At 43.2% G+C, this 23,737-nt stretch overlaps 1 protein-coding gene across 3 annotated transcripts; it reads left to right on the top strand.

The window, feature by feature from the left end:
* Window positions 1–534: 534 nt before the first annotated feature.
* CENPU (centromere protein U) lies at window positions 535–23,622 on the top strand. Of its 3 annotated transcripts, XM_010953300.3 has the most exons (13): window positions 688–1,526; window positions 3,949–3,997; window positions 5,723–5,840; window positions 7,950–8,055; window positions 11,074–11,134; window positions 11,614–11,850; window positions 15,118–15,184; window positions 16,327–16,435; window positions 18,613–18,691; window positions 18,913–18,960; window positions 20,000–20,061; window positions 21,835–21,991; window positions 23,309–23,622. In XM_010953300.3, exons 1-13 carry the CDS (start codon window positions 1,495–1,497, stop codon window positions 23,420–23,422), a joined length of 1,239 nt encoding a protein of 412 aa, XP_010951602.1. In that variant the 5' UTR covers window positions 688–1,494; the 3' UTR covers window positions 23,423–23,622. The 3 variants fall into 3 exon arrangements, 2 of the variants coding, with proteins under 2 accessions (XP_074209796.1, XP_010951602.1); XR_012502513.1 differs by lacking the exon at window positions 23,309–23,622 and having other exon boundaries at window positions 535–1,526; window positions 18,913–19,895; window positions 21,835–21,903; XM_074353695.1 differs by lacking the exon at window positions 18,913–18,960 and having other exon boundaries at window positions 680–1,526.
* The last annotated feature ends 115 nt before the right edge of the window (window positions 23,623–23,737 follow it).

Below are 23,737 nucleotides of genomic sequence, written 5' to 3'. Positions count from 1 at the left end.
ACCCTGGAAGGTGCGGCTTTCCCTCTCCCCTCCCCTCACCCAAACTGAGAATCACTGCTCTAAGCTAATAGTTTAACTGAACAAGCAGCATGACAGAGGTGAACAATGTGAGTTTGGGGGAGGGGTTGGAATCCTAGGTGGGATTCCTGGCTTCCCTACAGCTAGCTCTACAACCATGGTGGTGGTGGTAATAGCAGAAAGACTGAAAACAACCCATGTTTGCATACACAGGAGAATGGATAAACAAAATGTGATATATTTACTTGATGCATTCCAAAGACAATGAAAATGAATGAACTACAGCTATAGGCATCAATGTGGGTAAATCTAAAAATCATAGCTTTGATTAAGAAAAAACACTTCCAAAATACATACCAAATATAATTTATATAAAACATAGCAATAATTATTACATTACCTAGGGATATATCAAGGTAGAAAAACAGAAGTGGTTATCCTTGGAAGGTATTATAATTATCAATTTCCTAATCCAGTAGCGAGTATCTGTGTGCTCCTTTTTATCTTTATAGATGTTATATTATTTTGTATGCATGAAATATAATTTTATTGTAAAATATACATAACAAAGTTCAGTATTTTAACCATTTTTAAGTGCACAGTTTAGTGGCACTACTTAAGCACATTCACACTGTTATGCAACCATCCAGCCACTGTCCCATCTCCAGAACTTTTTCACCATCGCAAACTGCTTTGGGCGTCAAATCCAACAAATCATTGCCAAACCGAGCGTCTGAAGCTTTTGCCCTGTGTTTTCTTCTGAGAGTTTTGCAGTTTGAGCTCTTACAGTTAGGGCTTTGCTCCATTCTGAGTTTATTTTTATTTATGGTGTGGTAAGGGTCCAACATCGTTCTTTTGGCAGATAATACATTTTTAAACAGAAAGCAAAGAATCAGAGTATTAGCTCCAGAAGGGGCCCTCACCATTTACGAATGGAGAAACTGGGATAGAAATAAAATAATAGGCCAGGCTCACACAGCTGATTAAGGGCAGCAGCGGACTAAAAGCCAAAAGCTGTTTTCAAAGCTTTACAGCGGACGACTGCGCAGGCGCCTAAGCACCCGCGCGCCCACCCGGGCTTTGGGTCCGCCCCTCGCGGGCGAGTGCCCTCAGGCTTTCCGGCACTGGCTCCTCCCCTTCCCCATCCTGAGGGCGGGCCCGGCGGTCCAGGAGCGTTGGAACTTGGGAAAACAGGCGCGGCGCGCGGGTGAAGGGAGAACCCGGCAAACCCTTGGCGACTCATGGACTGGTTGTAAGGCGTGAGCTCCGGCTCCCGCTCCGCCTTCCTACTGTACCAGGCCTGGTTTTCTCTCGCACTCTAAGACGGGGAGGAGCCCCGTCTTGTAAACTCCTGTACAAGGCCGTGGGCGGGGCGGAGGGCGAGCCCGCGTGCTTAGCCCGGATTGGTTGCTTGGAGCGGCGCGAGGTTTGGCGGGAGTTTTGGGGCTGCGCCGGCGCAGAGAGCTGCGGGCTGGGATGGCCCTGCCAGGGCGAGTGAGGCGCGCGGGGTAAGTGCTGCGGGCCCTCGGAGCGCGGGGCCGGGGGCCGCTTTGTTTTCTTTGTCTTCCGCGGGGCTTGGGCCTCTTGGAGCTGTTCGTGCTCCCTGGTTCTCCCACTGTGCAACTTGTCCTAGTGACTAACCGCTCAGGGCCTATGTTTCCGCGTCTGTAAAACGGGAATAACAACAGCCCCACTTCGTAGGATTATGGTGATGTTTAAAGGATTACAGTTTAAAACTGTGCCTGGCGGGGAGGGAAGAATGTTGGCCACTGTTAGCATTACGTCGTGTGGGTGGGTGCTCGAATTGTTTTGAAACAAACTATCCAACAAATGACTATTGAGTGCCTGCTATTTGCCAGATGATATATTCTAGTGACGTTTACACTCTGGCTGGAAGTCAGTATTCTTATTTTCAAGACCCTGCTTGTTTTTGTAACACAAGCCAGAGACCATAAAGCTGAACTAAATCTCCGGCGGGGGCACCAAGCTGCCGCTTGTTTTCTTAAAAGGGGCACTCCAGCCACGATGGGTCACGCCTTTTGTTTGTTTGTCTTTTTAATCAAAAAGGGTATACATGTAAAAAATAGGCTGCAAAACTGCTCTCTAAAATATTATTCTTCATGGATTCATTGGCAAATGTCTCACTGGTGGGGTCTGGAGTAGATTCAAGGCCCTGTCCTGGCTGGAGGGGCCTCCGCTTGTCTCCATAAGTTCACACGTTCATGAGTTACACCTGGGCCGTGGGAAGACTGCCTGGGCAGAGTGCATTTGTAGATGCGGGCTGAGGGTGGACGGCAAGCCAAACGGCATAGGGTAAAAGCTGCAGCAGAACGGAGCCGGGAGGTGGTGTAAAGGAGATTAGACTTCAGGGGCCGATGGGGAAAATCGAAGACTCCCCAGTGGAGAGAAGGATTGGGAAAGAATATAGGAGCCTTGAAAGTTCAGCCAGCAAGAGTTACACTTGATCTGATAGGCCAGTGGGTTTTTTTCTCTCCGCACCCCAACCCATAGATACACACGCATACATACATATATCATTTTTGCCTTTCAGACTCAAGAAATCTGTTCGCTTTCCTCCCTAAAACACACTAGTGTGCATACACCAAAAGTTTTACATGTTATCACGGAGGTTTCCATCTTTCCGCAGCCTCACCTTGCTGCTAGCCTAAGGTAAGAAGCTTGACCACTTTTTTGAGCACAGACAAAGCAAGAAATAGTGGAAAGAGTAGGTTAAGAAGTTATGGGATCTTTGTTTCTGGTCCTATTCCTTGGCTGTGTAACGACTGGTGTCACATAACTTTTCTGAACCCCAGGATCATAAAATAAAGGCTGTAAAGCTAACGTCTGTTCTACTATTTTCTTTGGGTCTGAGAATCAAATCAGTGGTTTTAAAAGTGTGGTTCCTTGATCAGCTGCACCTGGAACTTGTCAGAAATGCAGTCTCCAGCCTTCCCAGGCTTACTGAATCTGCCCCCTCACCCCGGGGGTGGGGCCACACAGCCAGGCCTAACAAGCCCTCCAGGTGATTCTGATGCCTGAAGTTCGAGAACCACTGCTCTCGAAGAGTTTTCCAACTTTTGTTTAAACTGTAACTCACAGTAAAGATGTTTTACACCACAATGGGTACACACATGTGCGCAGACACATAACAAAAGGTTTATGAAAGCACTGTGTCCAGTGCAATCTTGTATTTTATATTCTTTTCTGTTTTCTTTTAAAAATTGCCGCTGGGGGGAACCTTAAAGGACATTATAGGGCAATTGGTAAAACTTGGATATGGACTGTAGATTAGACAATGTCAGTGTTAGATTTCTTGGTTTGGGGAGTGTGCTGTGACTCTGTGAGATAATGCCCTCTTTCTTAGGAAAAACACACTGAAATATTTAGCGGTAAAGACTCACAGTGTCCCCAGTTTACCATACATGTGTACACACAGAAAGCCAATGAGACAAAATGTAAATTGTGACATGGGATTCACTTCTACCTTAAGGACTGTTAAGGAGCTCAATGAGAAAATGTGTGTCAAAGAGCCAGGCTCAGGATGGAACCAGGGCCAAGGGCTTGATAAAGTTTCGTGTATGTTTCTTGCTTATTTCTGCAGAAAGTCAGCTGTTGCTGTGGTTTGGGACATCAGGGACAAGGATGACAGCAGGGTTAGTTGTCCGTGTCCCTGAGGGCAGAGAGCTGTGCTGTTTATACATAAGTGATATGGTTTGACTTATTAAAAAACAGAATTCAACGTGTGAGATATAGCTACGCTTTCCAGAAGGATTTTGCTGTAAACTGAATTTTGTCATGTGCACATTGTTAATGCAGCTAATGAGGAATGTAATTTGGAAATAAATGCTTGGAAGACGTGGCAAGTTACGGTGTTTTGCCCCAGTTGTTTTTATGCATTCCTAACTCTTGTGTGTTTTTGCTCTTTCATAGTGAGAGAAATTCAAGGAACACTGTAGGAAGAACACATTCCACAAAAGATGTAAGTTATCTTTTTATAATATATTTTAATTGGCAACACACAGTAACATTGTATGGGAGACTTGGTAAGCTCAGTGTTTTATTGTAGGGGAAAAGTAAACTCCTTTTCCTCCAGCTTTGTCCAGTATACTGCGGTTAACGTTTTGAACCTTTTTTTCCCCGGCTGCTGTTGATTTTATTTTCACTGGGACAGTTGACATCGTTGAAAAATTGTACAGTTTGCTGTATTTTGCTTTTTTCACTTACAGCCATCTCTCCACGTCGTTGCAGTTTTCAGCAGTTGTTTACAATTTCATAATATTCCATTTAGTTTTACCTTCACATTGTATTTTTACTGGGGGGTAGAGTCTTAGGAATAAATGAGTGTTAAAGGCGGGTTTCTTTAAGACTCTCCACCGCTCCTTTCATGTTCTCTTCCAGCGGCTTGGCCCCCCGGCACTGGTTTCTCCTTAGCAGCCTGTGCCTGGTGCCTGGGGGTGGGGACTGCTCCCGCTCCGGGGCCCCGGCCCCGCCCTGGGCTCTCTGTCTGGGCGGTCTCTGTCCGCCTGCTCCCCTGCCCCCTCCTCTTTACTCCCGCTGCCCCCTGCCCTAGCTTGCTCCTTCTTTGGGTGGGTTTCTTCAGCTTGCCTGTCTCCTCCCTCCTTTGGAAGGCAGCGGAGGCGCACTGGCCCCGGGGAGTGTGGATGGTGGGGCCCTGCCAGCCCCTCCTCCGCATCCTGCACCCAGCAGTCCGTGAATAATCTTCCACAGAGGGCTTGTGAGTGGCAGTCTGTCCGTTTTATTCCATCTCCTGTGTATCTTCCAGAATCTCCTCATACTTACTGTCTTCCGTGCTGATGGCATTTTCCAGAGCCGCCACGGAGATTTTCCTCCCCTTCGGTGTGTTGTGGTCTTTTATGAGGGGAGCCGTCTTCGCGGGGCTTATGAGGATGCACCGTAAACCCGTGTGTCTCCTGCAGTCAGGAGTTGTCACCCCTGTGTGTCCTCAGAGCTGTTTATGAACTTTCAGGTAAACGGTTGTATTTCTGGACAGAGGGCCCACCGCTCTCCTGGATCAGGCGTTGGTGACCTGCATTCTGTGACCAGGTCTAGCCTGCTCCCTGTTTGTACAGCCCTGCGAGCTACGGGTGGTTTTTATTTTACATTTTTAAATGACTGAAATAAAATCAAAAGAAGACTATCCTTTGACATGTGAAAATATGAAATTCAGGTTTCAAGATTTATAAATAAAGCTTTATTGCAACCCAGCCGAGCTTACTGCTGTCGCACTGGGATGGCTGAGCCGAGTAGACCCCACAACAAAGCCTCCACGTCCTGCAAAGACTAATACACAGTTGCCCCTTGAACAGCGCAGGTTTGAACTATGTGGGTCCACTTATAACCCGGGTTATTTTCAGTAGTAAATCCTGTATGATCTGCAGCTGGTTGAAACCGCGGATGGGGAACTGTGGATGGAGGGCTGAGTCGCAGAAAGTCATACTGGGATGTTCAGCTGTGCGGAAGCTGGGCGCCTGTAACCACCTCGTTGTTCAATGGGCAACTGTATTTACTCACTGGTTTTTTATAGAAAAGTTTTCCAAGCCCTGCCTTGGATTATCCAAAGAACCTGTGCCCCCCAAAGTGTCACGGCTCTTGTCTTCACGCAGCAGTGGTAGCAGGCGTTTCATTTGTGATCTTCTTGTTTGCTGGGGCCAATTCAATGACTTTGAACTTCATTTACTTTTAGAAAGCTGGCCAAAAGCACAAGCCTACTGATGTATTTGATTTTCCTGATGATTCTGATACCTCAAGTATCGGCAGGTCGGGTGAAAATGAGAAAGATGAAGAACCCTATGAAACCTTTGGTTAGTACCCTAAATCTTTATCCCAAAAACCTCAAAGTAGTTCAAGCAATAGCACTCAGGCTAGTTACTGATAACAATATAGAAATACCTTCACATATAAAAATGCGGTTGTGTACACATGAATATAATGGTCTGGGGAGTATGTGCTAATTTGAACTAATTTTTCTCACTTCTAAGTGCATTGGAACTAAGAACTCTATGTTTATTAAACATAGTCAGAGTGGAACTGTCCCCGTAGCATTTGTCAACAAGCCAGCGGCAGTAGGACACCCAGCCCAGTGGTCTGTAACAAGAGGAATGTAAAAGGTAGTTCCCGCTTCGTACCTCCAGGAGAGTCACTCGGCAAGAGGTAGCATGTCAGAATTTCCTTTTTGAAAATATGGTGCATACGTTTATGTAGAGACCACATTTTGTGTGTCTGTTCACCTTGGGCTGCTTCTGCCTTCTGACTGTTATGAACAATGCTGCAGTGAGCGTGGATGTGCACGCACGTTCCAGTCCTGCTTTCCCTTCTTTGGGGGCTATGTGTGCCCAAAAGTGGGACTGCTGGCTCAGTGGTAATTCTGTGTTTAATTTTTTGAGGAGTTGCAGCTGCACCATTTTACATTCCCATTAGCAACGCACAGATTCCAGCTGCTTCACATCCTCACCATTACTTTTTCTGTTTTTTTGTTTTTTCTTTTTTGATAATAGCCATCCAAATGGATGTGAAGTGGTATCTCAGTGTGGTTTTGAGTTGTCTTCCCCTAATGACGACTGATGGGAGCATGATTTCAGTGTGCTTTTTGGCCATTTGCACACAGGCTCACCTCGGAGATATTGCAGGTTTGGTTCTAGACCACTGTAATAAAGTGAATATTCAATAAAGCAAGTCACACAAATTTTTGGTTTCCCAGTGTATGTAAAAGTTATGTTTACACTACATTGTAGTCTGTGAAGTGTGCAGAAGCATTATGTCTAATAAAGTGTACATACCTTAATTAAAAAATACTTTATTGCTAAAAAAATGCTCATCATCTGACAGTGCAGGGTTGCCATAAAGCTTCAGTCTGTAAAAAGTGCGGTATCCGCAAAGTGTGAGGACGAGGTCTGCCTGTATCTTCAAAGAAGTGTCTGCTCAGATCCTTTACTCATTTTTAAGTTGGGTTATTTATCGCTTTATTGTTGAGTAGTAAAAGTCCAGCTTGTACGAGATTCAGAATTGGTCTAGTTTTCTGTTTTTCCCTTGCCATGCACAGAAGTGAAGTAAATAAACCCCTTTGCCTAGTTGAGGCGAGTACAAAGTATATTTCTAACTTTAAAATTGAGTAGCTGCTCTGTGCACTGTACAAGCAGCTGTCTACCTGCACACACGTTAAGCGTGTGCACTGGCCTGCAGTCTGAGCACAAAGAGATGGTTGCTTGGCTCTTACCAGGCGCCCCTCCTCCCCGCAAGGTCTCCACCCCGCCGTGAGCCCGCCGGGGTGCTGGGGCCTCTCCTGGGACTCCTGTCTCCTCAGCAGGTGGGAGCACCCTCATCCTCTTAGCAGCTCCTTTCTGGGTCTTTCCACCAAGGCCATTTGGTCTCCTCTCCTTTCTCTTCTTCATTCCGAGTTAACTTTCCGCTTAGCTACAGGCTGTAGCAGTGCAGAGGAAAGGGGAGAGGAGGCACTGGGGACTCTCCGCAAAGGGCCATCCGTCAACCGTGTTGAGAGCCCGCCCTGCGCCAGGCACTCTGGGGGGTGACAGTCGGGGGAGCAGGCCAGGTACTCCAAACCTGAGAGTTGACAGTTAATGCAGCCGCCTCGCAGGTACACGTGTGACACGCCACCGGGCGGGGAGAGAGAGTGCCAGACCTCCTGTTATCGCCCAGCTCGTTAAAAAGCTTCCACATGATATACGAGCACAGTACGGTTCTAAGTGGTGACTGTGCATGTAGTTATGGGTGAAATGGTTTACACTTTTTGCCGTTGAGGTGTGAGATCAGAAGTAGCCTGTGTAATTGGTTTGGGTTTTGTTAGCCATTTAAACAAAGGTTGCTTTGTACTCCGATGTAAAGGAACAAACTTGAATATGGCCCAGACAGCCAGACTTCTAAAGTTGCCCTTTTTTCAAAAAAACCTTTTGTAGACCCTCCTTTACACAGCACTGCTATATATGCTGATGAAGAGGAATTCTCCAAACACTGCGGGGCGTCGCTGCCCTCAACTCTGCCAGGAAAAGAAGCGAAAAGAAGGTATGAGCGTGTCTCCAGCAGACGTTTATTCGTGGTTAGTGGGGTTTCTGAGATGTTCTTTAAGAAAGAAGCTTATAAAACTAAGCTTTATAAAGATCTTTTGAGCCAGCTTATGTTTTTCCTCAAGAGAACTTGGACATAAAAGAATTAATTTTTCAGTAATTGACATTACTTATAATCACTGTAACTGACACCTGATTATTCCTAGAGAGACGCCAGTCAAGGTGGTTTAGCGTTGAGGTAAAACGAGGAGGGCAAAGAGTTTATGAGCACAGCATTTTACAGGTGATTGTTGACAGGTTCCCTGTAACTTACAGATTACCTTGCAGCAAGAGAGATGTTTTCTAGTGCAGAACAGAATAGGGGAGACAGGCTGATAATCACAAAGGAGATGGAGTCTGTTGGAAATTTCAGCTGTGTTGTCTCTAAGGAGATTTGGTTTGAGTTTGACAGATTTATGGGAAGGCGTGGGTCAGGTAAGTCGGGTAAAAACCACTGCCCAGAGACAACCCACCTAATGAAGGCTCCTCAGTGGCTGTGGTGCTAATGATGAGTTACTAGCTAGAGCAAACCCTTTACTAGGTAATAGGCCAGTTCTAGTTACTGGCTATATTTTGACAGTAACAAAACGGTATTTTTGAAACGTTCCCCACTGGGGCAGAAATCGAGATCCGGTGTCTCTGAGGGTCTCTGCCGTGGGGAAGCCTTATGGTACTTGGTTGTTTGGGAGACTAGTTTTTCTATGAGATGTTATTGAACATGGGTAACAAAAGCCAAATATTTGGAAAAACACACACTTCATTTTAAACAGTGGTGGCTGTAATTTTTCAAGAACTTTTTGAATAGGCAACACATTTGCGTGGTTTAAAAATATAAAATGGTTAATAACAGAGGCTTTGTCTCCTCTGAGCCGTCTCCCAGCTCCTGCACCCACTTCCTCCGTCTCCCCCCCATTAACCTCTCACATGGCTTCTTCACAGTTTCCTTGTGACACTGAAGTTCCACTTGAGTTCTAACCTTCCTTGAGGAGGCAGGACACCTTGCTCCCTGCCTTCCCCACGTCCTGCGTCTTGGAGACCTTCCACGTCAGCGCGTGGGGGGCTTTCTCATCCCGCCCGCAGGTGCGGGGGTTCTCAAGTGTGGCCATCCCCGCGTTTACGTCCCCGGTCCTGTACGGACAGGCGGTTGGGTTGTTTCCCGTCTTCTGCTGTCACCAGTTCCTGGTACATATGTATTCCACACACGTGCCTCTGTTTCTAGAGGATGTACGTTTAAAGGAAATCCTGGGTCAAACCAAATGTGCGTTTTAATTTTTATAGTTATTGCCAGATTCCGACCAGAATGGCATCAAACTTGGAGTTTTGCCAGGGTTGCCAGTGTGGTGGTGTTCAGACTAGTTCTGGTTTGTATTTTTCTTGTGATTGAGTTGAGTGGCATCTCTTCATACTTTTTTTTTCCCTTCCAGTTTTATTGAGATATATTTTGACATACAGCACTGTATACTTTGGGGGGGGGGGTAATTAGGTTTATTTATTTATTTTAATGGAGGTACTGGGGACTGAACCCAGGAACTCATGCTTGCTAGGCACTCTCTCTACCACTGAGCTCTACCCTCCCCGCCGCATCCCTTCACATATTTTAAAAGTTCTTGAATTTCTTTCTGCAAACTCTTTAGATCCTTTTTCCATTTTTCTAGAATTTGTCATTTTCTTCCTGACTTCTGTGACTTCATTTAGACATTAGTGAAATTTACCCTATTTGTCAGACACCTCCTGGCTTGTGTAAATGGATTGATGATCGTGCCACTGAGTAAGATAGGCAGACCTAGGAGATGGGTAACCCCTATCACCATGAAGCAATCATGAACTTGGTGCTCAGAAGTCAGGACTGTTGTGTACTTGGGTCTGGTGCCCAGAGGAGAGGGCTGAGCTGGACTTCACACCGAAGTGGTTCGATACAGGAGGTGTGGGGCTGTGGGCACGGGTGAGTGCTCACAGCGAGAGACAATGGCCTGGGAGAAGGCAGGACCAGAGGCCAACCCGCAAGAAAACCCAGCATCTACTGTTCAGGTGGAGGAGAAGGAGCTGGCAAAAGAGGGAGAAGACCAGTGGCTAGAAGGGAAAGAGGGAAACCAGAAGAGGGTGTGTTCATGGGAGTGGTGAGGGGAGGGAATGAGTGTTGTCAGGAGGATCAGATGCAGTTGAGAAGCAAGTCAGGGAAAGCCTGAACACACACATTGCGTTTAACAGTGTGGATGTTCAGTCATCTTGGTTTTGGGGGTTAATAAGGCCAAACAAAAAACATTTGGGTGAGTTAGACAGGGTTTGTGTATGGATACAGAAGGAAGTCTGGGCAGAAAAGAGCAGTGTTTTCGGAACTCAAGTGTCATAACCATCATCTCTGTCCTGATCCCCCAGCCGTGTGTCCCCATGTCCTCTGTCCAGTGCTTGCGAAGCCATCATTCTGCACTGTCTATGCCTTCCTACCAGACAGTGAACCCCTTAAAGGAAGGCTCCTAATTTTTCAAGTCATTTTATTCCCTGTACTCTGCACTTTGTGGTTAGTGTTAAATATTTGTTGTATTAAATTGCATGAAATAAGTGAAAGAACTCTCATCAGAAGTTTAGGGTTTTTGTTTTTGTTTTTTTTTTCCTTTTCAAAGGACCAAAGAAGGTAGGGCCTTTTATATCTGCTAAGGCTGGGCCTGCTCTCTGCAGACTAGCACAGATGATGGCCCGTACACCTGGGGCAGCGACAGGGAGGAAGGAGCGGTCCTCCGACAGGACCGCAGCGTGCTGCAGTGGGACACTCATGTGCCTGCTGGCGTAGACCAGGGTGGCCTTGGTGAGGGTGATGACCCGTGACCCTGGGAAGGCGCAGGCCCGGCCGTGCGGGACAAGTGGGAAAGCTCCTTGTTAAATCAACCTTGTTTTCATGTTGGATGAGCAACTTTTAGGAGATATATGTGAATATAAATGAAATGTGTGCAAAATACTGATGGTTTGTTCTTTGGTACAGTTCAGGCACTTCTGAAACTGAAGCAAGTCAAAACGAGTCCGTAAGAATTAGTGCAAAAAAGGTATGTAGCTGTATTCTCCCTTCTATCTTAATCTGCAAGATACTTCATATCCTGTTTAGACTGGATGCAAGCAGAGGAAATGTTCTGTGAAACATTTCATATTCTGTTTGTATGTAAATAGAGAAAATACTCTGTAGCAACGTTTTTCATAAGAATATTATGTTTTAGAAGATACTTTTGAAATGAAAAGTGACATGTTTTTTACCTCAAATCTCTACGTACCCTGTCAGTTTTCATAGCGTTCACGTAATGTGTCTAGACTGTGATTTACAGACGCAGAGTGATTTGTTGGGAGTATTGGTCTGGAGCTCCTTAATCTGAGTTTCTCGTCCTGCCCAGTAGTCAACGTTGCCGTCTTCCTGTGTGGTCAGTCTTGCAGTTCAGAGATGAGGAACGTGGACTTTATAGTTAGTGACTCACACGGTAGGGATGGTAAGCATTTGTGTTTTCTAAACAGTAATGCTGTTTTCTTGACACAGCCAAGAAGAAAGCTCAGGCCCATTAGTGACGAATCTGAAAGCACTGAAGAAGGTGATGTAAGGAGAAAAGTTAAACCAGCAGGGAAGGTCAGCTCACAGCGACGTGAGGCTGCTTCGGCCACCGCTGCTTCCGAGCTTTCAGAGAAACCGGCTGGATCAGTCATTCCTAAAAAGACAGGACCCCTTGGTGCCGAGTCCTCTGTTGAAAAAGAGACCCTGGCAGCAGCAAGTCAGCCGGTAAGAGGGGCTGCCGTCCACGCAGAGCAGAAGTTGACTGAAAAATATTTTCTCTTTCCTTCACTTCTTTTAAAAAATAAGTTTTATAATTTTCTTATTATAAAAATATGTCTATTTTAGAAAATTTGGAAGGTATGGAAAAGAAGATAAAATCACCTACAATTCCATCACCCAGGGGGGTGAGTATAGCTCAGTGGTAGAGCACATGCTTAGCATGCGTGAGGTCCTGGGTTCAATCCCCTGTACCTGCATTAAAAAATTTTTTTAAATAAAGACTGTGTCCTTCCTCTGGGGCTTAAAAAAAAAAATCTATCACCCAAAACTAACCACCACGTTTTTTGGTCCATACTCTTCAGTCCTTTCACTGAGCTTGTCTCACCCTAAGTGGGACCACTTAGGTGTCAGCGAGTATTCTGCATACATTTTAATGAATGTGTGACATATTCATGAATATGCCATAGTTTAATCTGGTATTAATGAACAACTGCAATTTTAAAAAATGTGAGTGCTTTGATGAATTTTTTTCTGACTAAATCTTTGCACATCTTGGCTCATTTCCTTAGGAAAAAAATTGCTACAATAAGATTTCTGGGTCATAAGTGTTCTGTCTATGATTCTTGACATATAATATTTTTTAATCAAGCTTTTAATATGTCAGCACCTTGATTTTGGCCCACTGAAATGGATTTCAGACATCTGACTCCAGAACTGTCAGAGAAGAAATTTCTGTCGGCCACCAAGTTGTGGTAATTCATTATAGCAGCCACAGGAAACGTAAACCACCACCCAGGGACTTTTCCTTTTCAGTAGCGTGCTTTTGGGTTTTACAGTTTGTAGAATTTCCTTTTTTTTCAGTTTCTATACACCATGCAATGACTTTTCCTTTTTAGTAATGTGCTTTTGGGTTCTACAATTTCTAGAATTTCCTTTTTTTAATTGGCTGAGATTCCCTAAGACCATCCTTTCCTTCTTTAGACATATTTATGATAGCTGCTTTAAAGTCTTTGTTTTCCAAGTCTAGTACAGTCAGGTCTCTGTATCTGCAGGTTCCACACCCACAGATTCGACCAACTGCAATTAGACAATATTCAGATAAGTTCCAGAAAGCAAGAGTTGAAATTGCCCTGCACCAGGAACTATTTACGTAGCATTTACATTGTATTCACAGCTACTTACGTAGTATTTACATCGCGTTAGGTATTATAAGTACTCTAGAGATGATTTAAAGTATACGGGAGGATGTGCGTAGGTTATATGCAAATGGCACCATTTTATATGAGACTTGCACATCAGCAGATTGTGGTACCTGTGGGGGATCCTAGAGCCATCTTCCTTGGATACGAGGGACGACTGTATCCGGGTTTACTTCAGGGTCAGTTTCTTTTGAGTACTTTCTGTCTTAACTATAGGTCACTTTTTTCATGTGGTATTTTTAATCTAGTACTTTTTAATTGTGCTTTGAACGCTATTGTTGATGGGTTGTTGAGATTTTGAATTCTGTTTTGTTCTGACTGTTGACTTCCGTTCTAATGTGTGGCTTGACTGTCGGCTGGTCATCTTGAACTTGTGTAGGTGTGGTGTTAGCCTTTGTCAGCGTCGGTGTGGGGGAAGCCCAGGGTGTCTCCCAGGCCTCTCTCACTCTGGGAGGGACTCGGCTTCTGTATTCGTGTTCAGTTGCTGCAAAACAAAATACCACAAACTTTGTGACTTCAAACAACATACATTTATATCTCACAGTTTCTGTGGGTCAGATGTCCAGGCGTGCCTTGGCTGGATTCTGCTCAGGGTCTCACAAGGCTGAAGTCAAGGTGCTCTCCACGGCGGAAACCTCATCCAAGACTCGGTCCTCATCTACCAAGCTGTTGGTAGAATCTAATCCTGGCCGTCGTAGGCCTGAGGTTCGTGTGTGTCCGATCCAAGCTGGGGGTCTCTCTCAGCTCCTCGAGCCTGCCCTCAGGCCCTGGTCTAGCGGCCCTCCCACAGTAGGGCAGCTGACATCTGCAAAGCTAGCCGGAGTCTCTCCGCTCCACTGCCGTGCGTCTTACGTAATGTGACGGAATCAAGGGAGTAACTACCCCATCCTGTTCACAGGAGCCTCCCACACTCCGGGAGGGAATTACTCAGGTCATCGGGAGTCATATTTTGGCCTCCATAGCCTTCATTCTCTGCCTCCCTGGTGCGTCTGGCCAGAGACGGGTTTCAGGCTCTGTTAGGGTGGGTCTAGAGCAGGCCTCACTCCAGGCCAGCGCTTCTCAACCCTTTTTCATTGTTGTCCTCCCTAAGACGAGCGTTCCTAGACATTTTCTCCTAATCATCCCCCTCGTTAAGTTTTAATACATGTGTATGTGTGTATGTACTTGGTTCTCTGGAGGGTCGGAAGCCATGGTGGTATCCAAGAGTTTTTGGCAGGTCCCCGTTGGGAACAGTTTCACCCTGAGCGAGACGGCATGGCCTGAAGGGCAGTTCTCACTTCTAAACTGTGGTCTTTCCGCAGTGTAGCTTGGCTGCGTAGACAGGTGCTAACTAGCTGTTAATGAGGCCTCTGCATTTTCTACATCCGGTTTCCCCCGGAATTTTCTGTCCTTTACTATGTCTTGTGTATGTTCTGAATCCCGTGGTAGCCGCACTGCACTGCACTCCGTGGAGCCTCACTCTGCACATATGGAGGTGGCAGGGACTTTCGGGGAACCCCCCCGCCCCCCGCACTTGTGGTGTTCCCTGGGAGCTGATTCCAGGTGTGTCGGCTGCTGTCCTCCGGTGTCTGCCGCCTCGACAGAGCAGGGCTCCTTTCTCCGCTTGGACGGGCTGGGCCGCTGTCTGAGGCTGTCCCCAGGCGGGAGGGAGGGGGACCTCCACAGGACTCACCTTCTGATCCCCCCGTCTTTCTTCGCCTGTTGTCCAGTGCCACCCCCGACCCCACTTTCTGTTTGCTTACTGCGAGAAAGCTAGTTCAGAAGCTGTTACTTCGTCACAGCTTGGAGCAGAAATTGAGCTGATTCCACACATAATTATCTTAAATAATAAAAGTGTAATTTCCCCCAAGGCACACAATTTTTTTTAGTTTTTATTTTGAGGCAGTTTAATTTTTTCAATGTTTCTTTATATTTTAGGTAATTTATATAATTAATATTTTAGCTTCAGAGGAAGAGAATTGTGGCTAATATATTGATGGACAGTGTCTGATAATACTATCTTCTTAATTCTCATGTTTTAAGAAACTTCTCTTGAATAAAAATCTTCGTTTTTTTTGTTTTGTTTTGTTTTAAGAAAACTCAGGAAAAGAAGATGTTTCATGGCAAAAGGAAGAAACCAAGAAGTGAAGCCACAGACTTGGGTACAGAATAGCGTTTTATACATAGTCAATAATGCAGGAATTTCAGTTTTTAAAATATATTTCTTAATTTGATAAAGTACTAAATTTAAGTATATAAAATGCCACTTTAAAAAATTAAAAATATGTGACTTTGAAGAAACTGATTTTTCCAGCATCTATCATGAAAATTTTCAACATACAACAAAGGTGAAAGAATTTTACAAAATATGTTCATACACCTGCTACCTAGTTTTTACTATTGAAGTTGATTATACTTGCTTTAGCACCTATCCATGAATCCATTAATTAACTAATCCATTAATGGATCCATAATCTATTTTATCCATTTGCCTATTTTAATTTTTTGTCACATATGTACACTTTTCACACATCACATAGCATGTACTCTTTTATTTGAGGCTACTTTCGCTCAGCATAACTTTTTTGAGACTCATCCATGTTATTTTGCATTTTTATTGTCACGGAATTTATTGGAAAATGGGAGGAAAAATAAACCATTTTCTCTCTTTCCTTCAGTTCTTTTAAAAGATAAGTTTTATGTTTGTCTTATTATAAAAATGCTTATTTTAGAAAACTCAGAAGGTATGGAAAGGAGGATTAAAATCACTTACAGTTCCATCACCCAGAAGTAACCACCATGTGTTTTGGGCCATACTCTCCAACCCTTTTACTGAGCTTTTCTCACCCTAAGTGGGATCATATCCTTGCCATCAAGTATTCTGCATATAATTTTAATAAATGTGTAATATTTCATTCATGAAGATACCAGAATTTAATCTCCTTTTATATTACTACAGCCATCTAAATCAATACACTCAGTAACCTTTATGTATTCTAGAAGGGGGTGGCCTGTCAGGTAGATTAAAACTAAGAAAATAGTTAACAAAGATCTCAGCCACCAGCAGCGCTGGGTAACAGCGGCCTGTAAAGTAAAGACGCAGCAAGGTAACCGAGAGGCAGCTTGCGCAGCTTGCGTGGCGCTGGGAGAGGGAGGCGGGAGCACGCCTCCTCCTGGGCGCTTCCTCACGAACTCCGCTTCCAGCGAGTGGGTGGAACCGTTTGTTGCAGGCTTTCAGAACCCCGGACCTGGAACTAAATTGCTGATAATCACAATACTGAATTGACTTACCCTAACGTTCTAGATACTTCCGACTGTGTACCGATTTGGTGTTTAAAAGAAAAGAAAACCAGTGACATCACGGAGTTAGATGTTGTTTTGTCTGCATTTGAGAACATCTTCCTAGACTATAAGTAAGTTTCTTTTTTAAATGTTTGTATATATATTTTTTTATTGAAGTAGAGTCCGTGTACAGTGTTATGTCAGTTTCTGGTGTACACACAGCACAGTGCTTCAGCCATACGTGCACACACATACATTCGTTTTCATATTCTCTTTCACCCTAAGTTACTGCAAGACACTGAATACAGTTCCCTGTGCTGTGCAGTAGGAACCTGACATTGGGATTTACGTGCCTCATGAACTCCCCTTGAAGCAGCACTTCCGCTCGCCCCACAGCTTTTGATGTGTCGCATTTTCATTATCAGCTTTACATGTTTTACATTTCCATTATAATGTCTTTAATTCTGTGAATTATTTAGTAGTATGTTTTTGTATGTCCAGATATGTGATATTGAATTTATATTTCTGTATTAACCTATCTTAAATAGTTCTGGTCAAATTTCAAGGACTGGCGATACCTATTTTTGAAATATTGAGGCTTCCTTTATGGCCCAGCACATAATCTATGGGAAATCTCTAGTGAGTGGGTCTGTATGTAGAATCTCTCATTATTGGATCTATGTAAAATCAGTATTATTCAATTTTTCCTGGTACTTCTATCAATTTATGTTATTTATATAGAGATTATTTTATTAGGACATCATGTTTAAAATTGCTTTTAGACTTAACATTTTATCTTTATGTAGTGACCTTTTCCATTCCTAAAAATGCTTTTTTTAATCTTAAAATCTATTTTATCTGTTAACATGTTACTAGATATCTTTTGCTAGTATTTGCCAGATTTTATATTTTCTTTTACTTCCAACCTTTCTCACCTTGAACTTTATCTCTTAGAAAATGTTTTTAAAATCCAATGTGTCCCGTCTTTGAATTTCAACTGTGGACTTTAGTCCAGTTACATTTATTTTAATTATCAGTATACGGAGGAAGGTATTGATACATTATTTATTAAAAATTTTTGTTTTGTTATTTTTAATCCTATATAACTTATAAAGAAAAAATTTGTAACCCCACCAGTAAGATTGGAACTTTGGCAAACTCAGAATCTCTTGGTCTTCTCTTCCTTCCCTGCCCCAAGCCCCATCATGTTACTGTACCCAGACACTTTAATTCTTGGAGAAGGGCTATCACCGTTGATAAGTAATGGCTTCTCTTACCTGTTTCAATGTGTCTGTTCTTGACCTTGAACCTGCTGGGGTACTGCAACTTCGTAATTGGTTTCTATTAGAATTAAAGTTCTCATAAAGGCTTTTGGGGCCATCTATAGCTGTTAAGTTGGTTTCCCTGTGGGGGAATGAGGTCTGGGGCTTCCTATTCCACCATCTTCTGACGTCACTAGAAGTACTTTTCAACACCTGTTTATTGGATGGGAACGTATACAAAAATCTGTTCAGAATTGCAGGCCTTCTCTCATGTGCTTAGCGTCTGAAGGATTAGCCCATGGGCTTAACCCCCTTCTCCTGGGTGACTTTTCCTCATGGATTTGCCCCAAGAAAAAAATACGACAAACTGTAACTTATACAAGAGATTTACTCTCAGTTAAAAGCGCACTTGGCTTTACAGAATACTGTGCCGAGGCAGAGCAGGGGTCTAGCTGCTGCCCTGGCGGAGCGTCTGCTGCTGCTGCGGTCACTGCAGGCCTGCCGTCCGGCTGCGTGAGCCAGGCCGGGGGACTGGGCCCCTTTCTCCCTGATGACAGGGACCACGACCAGCTTCTTTGTTTGGGTCAACTTTATATTGAAGAACTGTTGGCTTCTTGCTACTTACATGATCATGGGTTAGTCCAAATGAGTCACACAGTTACTTCTCCAGGTGTCTTGGGGTGGGAGGAAGGGGTGAAAGTCTGCTGGCCAGTGGGTCAGGCAGCAGGCAGACTGGGCTTGGCTGTAAACACTGCTTTCCACGTGGCTTGGTGTCACCTGTAGATGAGGTCAGTGTTGGGGAGTGCTGACCACATATGTGCAGGTTTAGGGGGAAATGGTTCCTGTTTTTTCTTTTGCTGAGATGTTCCCAGTATTTTTTTAAATCTGAGTAAGGGCTGCAAGCTGACGTGCCATCTTAGATAATCAAAATGGCGTATACCAAATTGTGTGTGTCTGTGGATGTGCTAAACATCTGAAACACCCCTTCTGAAATTCTTTATGTAATACCAGGTTTGACTTTGTTTTTTTTTTTAATTGTGCTACAGACAAAAAATAGAATCTAGACTCTGTAAGGAAGCCATCAACAAATTTCATTCCACTTTGAAAGAAGAACTCATCAAAATGGTAAGTTGGCTGACATAAATTTGTTGGTCTAAGTATTTTTTTACTAATCCTGAGGCAGCATACCATCATCTTAGGAAAGCTTACGTTTGCTGGCAATGTGGTAAAGAATGCATCAGAACTATCCATATTTCACACATTTTTAAACAAGATGTTCTATTTTGTGAACTGATAAACATTTAATTTTGGAAAATGCATGTGAATATTTATTTTATTTTGTGTAGCTTAAGGAAGTCCAGATGTTGAAAACTCTGAAAAGGAAGAACACTAAGGTAAATCACTTGTGTGATTAGTAGAACACAAACATATGTATAGTTAAGTGAAGCCTGACTCTGGGTTTATGACCTTCAGAGTTTGTAAAAGGTATTTTCTCTGTAGTCAGGCTGACTTGATCTAGTGATTGATCAGGGGAGTGCTATTCATGCCAGCTGAGGAATGTGGGTCCCAGCTGGCCTGAAAATGGCTACCAAGCCTCGGATGACCAGTGACATGGAGAAGTGTTAAGTGATGTACATTTCTTTCATGGATGTCAGAAACAAAGCCTTTCAGACTAAAAACTGCCTCATTGGGAAGAATACTGGGTTAAGGGTCAGGAGACTTCCTTTCTTATCCTTGTTCACTGTACTTCAGTGCACTGTACACCACCAGGTGTGCAAGGAGAAGCGAGCCTGGCACGTGAGGCCCTCCTTTCCCCTGTTCACTGGACCAGGTGACAGCTGATGCTCCGGTATGACTCCACGCATAGGAGCTCCCCCTCTCCTTTACAACAGAAATGGGCTTGAAATGCTTGCATTTTTCCTTCTGGAGACTTCATTATTTCTCAGTTTTAGTCTCTTGTTGGTCAGTCCTGCACTTATAAGTGAGAAGAGTATGAATGTCCAGCAGTGAAATACGAGGTTGTTACTGAGCATAATGGTTGAGATAATACAGTTTATTATATTGAAGTGTTCTTTTTACAGATTGTATCATGACGCTCCCCCGTGTCAATATTTTCCTTGTGTTCCTAGATAAAACCAAACCTCTGTGCTTTATAGCTCATCGGGTAGTAAAGAAAGGCCCTACTTCCTCTTCACAGTTGTCCCACAGTGGACGCCCCTTTGTTTCAGAGTTCCCTTTTCTCTTCCTTGCCAGCACATCTCACAGTTTGTGATCACATCCTGTTTGTATGTAATGTCTCTCTTCCCTATCAGACCAAAGTTCCATGATGGTAAGAATGGGGTTTGTTTTGTTTCCCATTGTATTTCCAACACCTGGTACAGGGCAGTGCTCAAATACTTACAAAATTAACAAAGAAACTGTTGTGTCACTCAGATGATTTCACATATCGAAAAGAAAAGGCAGCGTTTGATTGAAGTCCAGGATGAACTGCTTCGGTAAGATAATACCAAAGTCCTCTTTGCAGACTTACTTAGAAGGATTTAGATTGTCACGTGAGGCTAGTAAAACTTGCTGCTGTGTTGCATTTAAATCCCAGGTTTTCTTTGAGCTTGGAAGTTCAGTGAAGGCAGGTTATGCTGCCAAGTTGAGAAGCTTTTGGCAAAGGAGAATTCAGAACTCATTTATCCACCATCAGATTTCTCAGTTCTGGCCTGAGAGGCAGCCAGATTAGAGACTTAATGCCACAGACTCTAGAACTAGACTGTCTGGGTTTGAATCCAGGCTTTGCCACTTTCTGGCTGTGCAACCTTGGTCAGGTTACTTAACCTCTCGGTGCCTCAGGCTGCTCATTTGTAAAAGCGTAATGATAACTACACCTCATAGGATGGATAAACATACAGAAAGTGCCTCCAGTGACTGGCCTGCAGTAGGTGTTGTACTAAGTGTTAATAGTGTGTGTTACAGTTGTTGAAACATACACCTTGGCAAGGCACTCACGTGAACCCATCCCCAAGTGCTGGGCCGGGAGAGCTCCACCAGGCTGTGTGTGTGGTCTGGCGGGGAAGACTGGAGCGCACTACATCACCAGCTACCTCCCTGGGCGGTCCTCCACACGGACATGACCGCTGGGTGAGCCGGGCAGTTGGCAGGGAAGCAGCAGCAGAATAAGCAGCATCAGATGTGCTCTCTGCTCTTAAGGAGTTTTAAAATAGCTTGAGAAAGTGGTATTATCAGAAAAGACAGCCTATAATTAAGTACTAAGTTTTAAAGACAAGACTGCCATAGACATTTATAAGCGGGAGAAACTGGTTGTCTGGTGTACTGGTTTCCAAATCTAGGCTGGGGACTGGTGCTGACCCACAATAAAGCTCTCGCTGACTCAGGCCAAAATAAGAAAATTAAAGATAACGATGATAGGGAGCTTTGTGAAGTGTGAGCTGTTCGTGCTGGGCACGTGCTGAGTGCTCCACATGCTAACTCATTAACCATCATAACCCTGTGAGGTGGGTTATTATGGATGTATAATAAGACTGTAATCAGACTCGACGTGTCTTAGAGATCAGCTTCTTTTGTTCCTTTTCCAGATAGAATTTTAGAAGTTGAGAAGCCTATTTTGAAAAGGCACAGAAAGAAAGAAACGCAGGATATCGTAATTGTAACTTTACGTGTGAAACCCTAAGGCCCGGGGCAGTAACTTAGCAGAGCCACCTGCCTGGGAGGTGGGGGACCCAGGACCTGGTGTTCATAACTTTGTGTTTTATAGGTTAAGAAAGAAAAAGCAGGTTGCCCAAGGTCACACGTTTTCATCCAGGCACTGTGATAGTTCTTCCACTGGTTTTATTGGACCTTGGAAATGGACAAAACTTCAACAAGAGGAAGGAGCAGCGGGAAGGCTTTTGTCCATCCTTCTGCTGTTTAACTGCAATGCCTATCTCTGCCTGAGGCTCTAAAATGTTCACCCAAGTATATGTTTTAATTCATTCTAGTTCCCAAGACCCTAAAAACAACATGACACATTTTAGGATACATAAGGCATATTCTTTTGTGGGCTTCATTGCACGTCATACTTCAGAGTTTTCCCCATAATTTAAATTGAAATCTAGTATCTTTTTCACATTCATATAACCTCAGAGCCCAAGATATCTCAAACCATCTAGTCCACTCCCCCGGTTTCCTTACTGCATTCAGTATACTTACATATTCCATCGCATAGACTGTTGTTAGACTTTGTCATTTATTTTGAGGAAAACATTTTCTGTTTGTTTTAGGTTAGAACCAGAGCTGAAACAACTACAAATAAAGTATGATGAACTTAAGGAGAGAAAATCTTCCCTTAGGAATGCAGCATATTTCTTGTCTAACCTAAAACAGCTTCATCAAGATTATTCAGATATTCAAGAGAAAGAACCAAATGTAAAGGAAACGGTAACTTCCATTTTTACTTATCACTGTGCTTCAGAAGATAGTGTATTTGCATGCTAAAGTACCAGTTTATTAAAACCTTTGTAGTTGCTTCTGATTTTTGCTGCAGATTTTACTACTGTTATGATAACCAGCTCAGATTAATAGAAATGTTTTAAACAGGAAAAAATTACATACTTGTATACCATAATTTTATATAAAATATACAATGTACACATAGACTTATTCTTAAGTTCAATTTTAGAAGTAAAGGTTTTTACACTGATCTAAAAGTTAATTCTCCTGAGACTGAGGTTTTTAAAAAATTTTCTGTGACAGTACCCAACTGGTCTAAAGCTTATCTGGAGTTGGGGATTTGGTTACTAGGAGAAATTACAACAATAATAATAATGGTTAAATTTGAACAATGATAATCCTGGTTGAATTTGAACATAACTTTGGTGAGAACTAGATTTAGTGACTGCCGTGTTTGGAATATGTGCCTCTTACTGCATACATCTTGGACTTCTACTGTAGTGTCTGTCTGTTTTGCTTTAGAGAGTGTAGATATTGGGGTATATGTCTTAACTCTTCCTAAACTAAAAATCTAGCACCAAATGTTAGTTCTCCTCCCTGAGAGCAGGTGTCCTATGGTAGTGCCAACACATTAGGCTCTCAAATACTTGTTAAACAGAATTGCCTAATTGGTAGATGATATTCTGGGAAAATTCATTATGTGGGTGGTAGAGCTTTTCTGCTCCATTTTATTTTAAAGAAAACCACCTTGAAAACATATTAGACAGATTTGCACCATTAAGTTTTAATTTCAAAATCATGAGTTTTCTATTTTATGTTGGATTGGTATTTAATTGTCTTTAGTTATTAAGGACATTTGGGTTGGCAGCTTGTAAGACATTTAATTAATTTTCCCAATAAGTAATTGTTTCTAGATGATGGATTTTTTTCTCATGAATTTTTATGGGCCTAGTGTTCTCAACTGCAGTAAAAGTAAATCTACCATATCATTTTCTGTGATTAAAATAGGTATTGAGATCAAGCAGACATCACAGAGCTCTAGCTGACTTGCCCCAAATCAAGTCTTGACCTGTCCCAGGAACGACTTTGCTTTAAATAATTCAGATGCTGCAGTTCTTTGAACTAACTGGGCTTCTGGTCAAGCTTTATCATTTGTCCTAAGGAAATGGATCAAAACCAATTTCCTCAAAAAAAAAAAAAATTGACAACTGATTAATGAAAAGCCAAATTAACATTGGCATTTGTTATGTAAAATGGATAGGGTTGTAAGTTTTTAACATTAATCTAAAACTTTTCCTTCAACAGTATGATTCATCCAGCCTTCCAGCTCTGCTATTCAAAGCAAGACCCCTTTTGGGAGCTGAAAACCATCTGCAAAATATCAACTATCAGTTGGAGAAGCTCCTTGAGCAGAAATGAGATCAGTGTACTGAAATGTGCACATACAAAGATTCTTTCATGCTACTGCTTGTTGCCTTCTGAAGCCACTTTTGTAATAAGAACTAAAAAGGGGATATGTACTTCTCCACAAAGGAGATTTTTTTTTTGTTACTATTAGTTTTCCAAGCTGGCTATATGGTTTGGTCACCGAAATTCAATATACTTTGTCATTAAAATTAGATGACTGGGTAGTAGTTTTAGAGACTGTAATGAGTTTTAAAATGTTGATACCTAATTGGCCCAAGACATATAAAATGTTTTACCCTATAAATATACATGCAAAATGAAGCTGGG

The sequence above is a fragment of the Camelus bactrianus genome, chromosome 26, assembly GCF_048773025.1.
Source record: "Camelus bactrianus isolate YW-2024 breed Bactrian camel chromosome 26, ASM4877302v1, whole genome shotgun sequence".
NCBI lineage: Eukaryota > Metazoa > Chordata > Mammalia > Artiodactyla > Camelidae > Camelus > Camelus bactrianus.
This window is presented reverse-complemented; position numbering and strand designations above follow the sequence as displayed.

Excerpts from the sequence above, each read along its gene's own strand:
- CENPU (XM_010953300.3), top strand. The coding sequence starts at position 1,495 with ATGGCCCTGCCAGGGCGAGTGAGGCGCGCGGG. Across the intron at positions 5,841-7,949 it reads AGAACCCTATGAAACCTTTG|ACCCTCCTTTACACAGCACT; the intron begins GTTAGTACCCTA and ends AACCTTTTGTAG. Across the intron at positions 8,056-11,073 it reads GGAAAAGAAGCGAAAAGAAG|TTCAGGCACTTCTGAAACTG; the intron begins GTATGAGCGTGT and ends TCTTTGGTACAG.